This window comes from Anas acuta, chromosome 1, assembly GCF_963932015.1.
Source record: "Anas acuta chromosome 1, bAnaAcu1.1, whole genome shotgun sequence".
Taxonomy (NCBI): domain Eukaryota; kingdom Metazoa; phylum Chordata; class Aves; order Anseriformes; family Anatidae; genus Anas; species Anas acuta.
The window spans coordinates 293,899-300,502 of record NC_088979.1 but is presented as its reverse complement, the minus strand read 5'-3'; the positions used below and the strand labels follow the sequence as shown (position 1 = coordinate 300,502).

The 6,604-nt window shown below is 51.5% G+C and overlaps 1 protein-coding gene across 1 annotated transcript; it reads right to left on the bottom strand.

The window, feature by feature from the left end:
• Positions 1 to 292: 292 nt before the first annotated feature.
• On the bottom strand, positions 293 to 6,404 carry LOC137853165 (olfactory receptor 52B2-like). The gene is made up of 2 exons (XM_068675229.1): positions 5,936 to 6,404; positions 293 to 4,253 (listed from the first exon to the last, which is right to left on the bottom strand). Exon 2 carries the CDS (start codon positions 4,214 to 4,216, stop codon positions 3,236 to 3,238), a length of 981 nt encoding a protein of 326 aa, XP_068531330.1. The 5' UTR covers positions 4,217 to 4,253; positions 5,936 to 6,404; the 3' UTR covers positions 293 to 3,235.
• Positions 6,405 to 6,604: the final 200 nt, after the last annotated feature.

Here is a 6,604-nt window from a genome sequence, read left to right as displayed (position 1 = left end):
GTCTATCGCTTTGCGTCTCATCTGTGCAGCACCTGCCCAAGGCAGTGCCACCTCCTCCCCAACTCCAGGCTGTTGGTGATGGCATGAGGCTCCTCCTGGGCATTTATAAAGGGGCCCTTCACAGCACCACTGCCTGGTATGCTCTGAGCATGCACGCTTGTGCTTAGCATGTACATTTGTTGTGCTTAAGCATGTGCTTAAGTTCCTCAATGATGGAAGGCAAGAAAATGGAAGCAGTGAAGAAGGCAGCAGAAATATCCACGAGTCGAACCACATAACCAAGACACCAAGGTACAGAATTGTCTTTTAATATTGACAAATTTGGGTGGCAGATCAACTGCTACTCGAGCTGCTTAGAAAGGTTTCAGGATAAAACTGCAGCAGAGGGTTGCTTTGTCAACCAGTTCTTGTTCCCAGGTAGGAAAGCAGAGCTGGAGGAAACCCCTGATTCAGCAAACACATCTCTTGCTGTCATGAGCTTTCCAGCACCTCACCACAGCCTCCAGTCTGCTGTAACCCCTGCAATTGCCCCAAAGACCCTAAAGCATCTCATTTAAGCCCAAATGTATTCATGTTCTGCCTATGCCAGTTTGCACTCCTGACACATTGCCTTTGAGACAGCTCTGTCTCCTATTAGAAATCGTGTGGGCTGCTCTGTGCAAATATTCTTTCTTTTTGCTGAGAGAGACACAGATGTATTTTGAGGACATTAAAGAAGCTCAGCAATACAAGCAGCTGTTTAACCAGCTCCGTTATCATCACTGAGAGCAAACAGCTCTTAGCGAACGCTTTCATTTCCATTGTACCTGTCACAGGGTTCCCCAGTTTGATTAAATCAATTTTGCCTGTCACAGGGTTCCCCAACTTGATGAAATCAAAGAATACCCCAAAAAAATAATGCTGACAGAGTAAAACACTTTTTTTTTGTTGTTTAAAATTCTGAAAGTGTGATTCTTTCCCTCTCTTTTGGAGCTCCAGTAATGCTACTGAGATGCCCAGAGCAGAGCAGGGTTTGGTGGCTGCAGCCCTGCCATCTCCTACGTCCTTCATCCATGAGCCAGCCGGGTCCTGCAGAGCTTCCTTGCTCCTGCTCTCAGCCCTGGGTGCTGGCTTGTGCCAGACCAGCCCCAGCCACTGGCTCCTGGCCCCTTATGTGGGGCACAAGATTTTGTGGGGCACATAGACAAGGTGAGCTCTCCAAGAGAGATGCCTCCAGCATCCAGGCATGCGGCCACCTCTGGGGCAGCTTCCCCAGGTCTGGAGTGGCTTTGCAGCATGGTCAGGCTGTGGGCTTGGGATGTGCCCACTGCCCTTTTGGTCAGGGATAAAAGGATGTTCTGCAGGAACGTGGGATGGTCTGGTCCTCTGACACGAGTACACCAGACACTTGTTCAGGTCCTACAGCTGACACGGGGCCAGAGCATGCTGGATCCTGGCACTGCTGTGGGAGCCGGACTGCAGAGTGTGAGCCTTCAGACATTACCGAATTACCCAATTACTGCATTTAAAAGACTTTGGCAGCTTCCCAGCTGGGGAAGGCTGTCCCTGGCCAGACTCAGGAAGCCCCTGAGCTCAACAGCAGCACTAAAAAGCGTCCAGACTCCACTGCCTCTGAGTGATGTGTATGAGACATGGAATAGAAAATAGGTGCAATGTGGAAAGGAGAACCACGTGTTTATCTCAACTTCCAACCTGGTAAAACACAAAGGAAAGCATGAAGGAAAGGTCTCCAAGCTCTGGTACATCCCCTCCTCCTCCTCCTCCTCCTCACCCCAGCGATGCTGATGTGTTAAGGCAGTTTTGGCATTTAACGGCTGAGCCAGCACGGCCACCAGGGCCCTGCCATGAGGCTGACACAGAGGACCAGTCCCATCCTGTGGCTGCTGCTGTCGGAGTCACCATGGTCCTGCACTTCATCACGACACGACAAAAGCCCACCTTGAAAGTGGTGCAGAGCACGCTGACCTTTCAGCAGGAGACCTGAATTTCCAGCAAGCTTCCCCCCGAGGTCTGCTGTGCTGCCTCCGCTCCCTTCTGCCCATGGGACCTTCAGCAGTGCCCATGCTCACTGCACAGGGATGAGAGCTTCTCCTCTGATGCTGCCACGTGAGATTCACCGCAGGGGAAGCAGCGGATGAGTTTGCCCTGAAAGCCTGCATTGTCTTTGCTGAGGAAGGAAGAGGTAAGGAAAAGGGCTCTCCTTGCTGATCAGATTGATAACAAAATTACACTCTGATTGTAGACAGGTGTACAGAACTGCCCTGCTGCTCCTCCAGCAAGATCCGGTGCTCACTCTGTGTCTTTGCATCAAGGCAGATTGCCACTGGCTTCAGGTAAAACAAGGTATTACTGAGAGCCTTAGGTAGACCTTGGGTAACAAGGCATTATTGATACAACTGGTACACACACCAATGAGAGGAACAACAAAAAGTTCAGCAAAGCTCTTTTGGTGTTCAAGGATAAATTGAGTGTACAGCAACAACGTGGTGGGTCCTCAGACTGCAGGACGGGCAGGAAAGGATCTCGAAGTGTGCTGTACCTCACTCTGGGCTCTGCACAGTGCAATGTTTTTGTAAAGAGAGAAATGCTCCTATGGGATGTGTGGGGTGTGGGAGACCACTGTCTCTCTGCAGTCCATACTAGAGCCTTGAATTCAGTTTCGGACATTATGGTTTAATGGATGTTTCCTTTAAACACAGGGCAATAGAGCCCATCCAGACCTCTCAGGGCTCTCAGCATGTAAACACGTTCAGCAGTGGGAGGTCCTGGGGTCCCTCTGCAATGCAAGCTGTGCCTGTGAGCACAGGAGGGCAGATCGTTATCCGCCACGGCAAGCAGCGCTGTGACCACCCTGTGCTGGGTGGCTGCCCAGGCTCTGCTCTGATGAGCAGCGAGGTGCTCACGGTGTAGGCACTAACAAGTGAAGGAGCAAACAGAAATGAAGCTGTAGGACAGCAAACAAAACAAGGCAACGGTAAATGAGCAAGCACGAGTCTTGATGCTCCTCGCCTGACCTGTTTGCCCCAGTCTCTGCCAGGTGAAGCACTCAGGGACAGCTTCTTTAGGAGAAACCAATAGCAGTGGACAGCCTGATGAGCCAAGCTCGTGTTTCCAGAAACCCCATCACCCTCCGCTTCTCCAGAACCTCTTAGGCAAGTCTGTTCCTCCAGGGTGAGAAGAGCTCCTGGCCCTGCAGCCCAGGCCCCATCCTGCGCCCCCCTTCCCTCTGCCGTGCTCAGCAGAGGCCCCCCCGGCTGGGGCAGGGGCAGGGGCACTGCCCGGCGGGGCAGAGGAGGCGGACCACGCGCTCCCGGATCGGCCGCGTCCTCACCCCGTACACGATGGGGTTGAGCATCGGTGGGACCACCACGTAGAGGTTGGCCAGGAGGATGTGGACGTGCCCTGGGATGTGGTGGCCGAAGCGGTGTGTGAGGAAGGAGAAGAAGGCGGGCATGTAGAACATGAGGATCACGCAGAGGTGGGAGCCGCAGGTGCTCAGGGTTTTGAGACGGGCCTCTGGGGATGGCAGCCGGAAAATAGCCCTGAGGATGAGCACGTAGGAGACAGCGATGAGCACGACATCCAGGCCGGAGGAGAGAAGCGCCGTCGTCAGCCCGTACCAGACGTTGGCTCTTATATCGGCGCAGGCCAGGCGGGCGATGCCCATGTGCTCGCAGTAGGTGTGGGGCATGATGTTGTGCCCGCAGTAGGGCAGCCGCTTCAGCAGGAAGATGGGTGGGAACATGATGCAGAAGCCGCGGACCACGGCAGTCACCGCTATCTTCCCAATCACTGAGGGCGTTAACGTGGACGAGTACCGCAGGGGGTCGCACACAGCAACGTAGCGGTCGAATGCCATGGCCAGCAGGACAGACGACTCCACAATGAAGCTGAAGTGGGTGAAGAACATCTGGGTAATGCAGGCATCGAACGAAATTTCTCTGGCACTGAACCAGAAGATTGCCAGCATCTTGGGCACTGTCGTGGTCGAAAGCATGAGGTCAGAAACAGCCAGCATCGCGAGGAATAGGTACATGGGCTCGTGGAGGCTCCTCTCCGTGATGATGACGAAGAGGAGGACGGAGTTGCTGAACACTGCAGTGAGGTACATCAGACAGAAGGGGACAGAGATCCAGATGTGGGACTCCTCCATGCCTGGGATGCCTGTCAGGACGAAGGTGATGGGATCAAAGCTGCTTTCGTTGAGCTCATACATGGTGCTGCTGTGCCCACTGTCAGTATGATTCTGCTATCTACAAGAAAAACAACAGGATAAATGCCTGGCGAGCCAGCCCATGCCCACCTCCAGACATGTTAAAAACAGTGCATGCAATGTCCTAATTGCAACTGAGCTGTTCATGAGGCCAGGGCCTCGCTTGGTGCATTTTGCTGTATGGAGGGATCTATTCGTTCTTCCCCATCAACCTCATGAACTGTGTCTGCAAGAAAAACATCTCTGTCCCTCCTCTCGCACTGTGCAACAGGCCAGGTCCTATCTATCTCTGCTTTATGCACTATTACAAAAAGACTTGTAAAGTTGCTGTTATTTGCCCAGTCACAGCCTGTGGGCTATGCTCAGATTTGTTGTAGTGTGTGTTCCTTCAGGCAGACAAAATAATAGTGTCTTGATATGTTCAGATCAGTGAGTAGTTCATTTCTGAGAACTCCTTGTAGAAAATGTTAAAACTGGAATAAAAACTGTGCTCGCTCCAACATGGTTACATGTCTTGGGTGTGACTGACATACAGCTATCACCTCTCAAACTTCTGCTGGACTTGTTTCTTCCTGAATTTCCAACATAGAAGCATGTTTGTCTATTTGCAAATGATGCAAAGTGCTTTGTTTTTAACAAGGGTACCTTCTGCTCATCCCACAGGAATTACAGAGCCAAAAACTGCAGATGAGGCCCTGGGCAACCTGATTTAAAGGATAGCATCCCCATGGCAGGCAGGTTGGAACTAGATGATTGTTAAGGTCCCTTCCAACCCAAACCATGCTGTGATTCTATGAAAACTGATTTGATTTGGACTAAAGCTAAACCTTCCATCTTCAGACACACTTGCAGAGGGTTTTGTTTTTATTCCAACTGTGGGTATCTGAGTGCATGACATGTTGGTGTTTCTCAGCATTTTCATGAAGGGAAGTTGTCCTCTGAGCCAGAAGTCCAATGAAAACATCAGTCAGTAGAGACCTCCAGCACGTCATGAATATTTAGACAACTACTTCTTCCATTACTAAAGTCATGTAGAATCATAGAATTATATAATGGTTTGGATTGGAAAGGATATTAAAGATCATCTAATTCCAACCCCCTGCCATGGACAGGGACACTTCCCACTAGATCAGGTTGCTCAAATCCTCATCCAACCTGGCCTTGAGCACTTCCAGGGATGGGGCATCCACACCCACTGGGCAACCTGTGCCAGTGCCTCATCACTCTCACGGCAAAGAGTTTCTTCCTTAAGTCTAATCTAAACCTACCCTTTTTTAGTTTCATTTAAACTAACCCCCCTTGTCTTATCACTATGCTCCCTGACAAAAAATCCCACCTCAGCTTTCCGGTAGCTCCCTTTAGGTATTAGAAAGTTGTTAAAAGGTCTCCCTGGAGCCTTCTCTTCTCCAGGCAGAACAACCCCAACTCCCTCAGCCTATCCTTGTAGGAGAAGTGCTCCAGCCCCTTGATCATCTTTGTGGCCTCCTCTGGACTCGTTCTAATACATCTATGTCCTTCTAGTGCAGGGGGCCCCAGAACTGAACACAGTAATAACTCAACAGAGACAGATAAAGGTAGGATAGATCTAGAATAGCAAATTAAATGAGCCTGGGAACATTCCTGGGCACCAAAGCCTGCTGGTGCCCAAGTGCATATGGTCAAAGTAGTTCAGCAAGCCCTTACGCCTCCCCTTTCAGTGGTATGGAAACAGATTTCTCTCACCTGCCAATTCACTGCCTCTGGTTCTTGCCAAACAGGGATGCGGTGCCCCAGGTGCCGATGTGAGCACAAAGCGACTCACCCCAGCAGCCCCAGCACAACTGGGGAGCTCAGCCCCAACAGGCACGGGGCAGCAGGGACCTTCCCCATCCTGAGCCGCAGCAGGAGCATCAGCCTGGCAGCTTGTGGGCATTTAAACTGCCGAGTGCATTAAAGATTAACCACAGGTAACGCTCTTGAGGTGAGTCAAGACATTTCCTGCTTCTCTATCATTTGCATTGTGAGTGTTTCCGTGCTCTCCCTGCCCAGGGACTGGCTGCGTTGCAGGCTGACAGCAGAGCTGGCTGCGTGCCTGCAGCCAGGGCGCTGGTGCCCAGGTCATGTTTTGTCCCCCATGGAGCAGCCACCGTCTTGTTGTGCTGGTGAAACCTCCCAAAATAGGCTCTGAGCTCTGCTTCCCATGCCCCATGCCTCTGTGGGAGGGGTTCCTCCCTCAGGCTCCAGCCCTTGGTCAATGATCTACAAAGCCTGAGAGTGGCCGCAAGCACCAAGCTGGCTTGATTGCATTGCAAAACAGCAAAGGATGCAGAGCTTTCTGCCCAGCTTGAACTGCTGGACTGAACTGGCACCAACTGGAAACCCAGAAACACCAGGACTGCATCATTTATAATA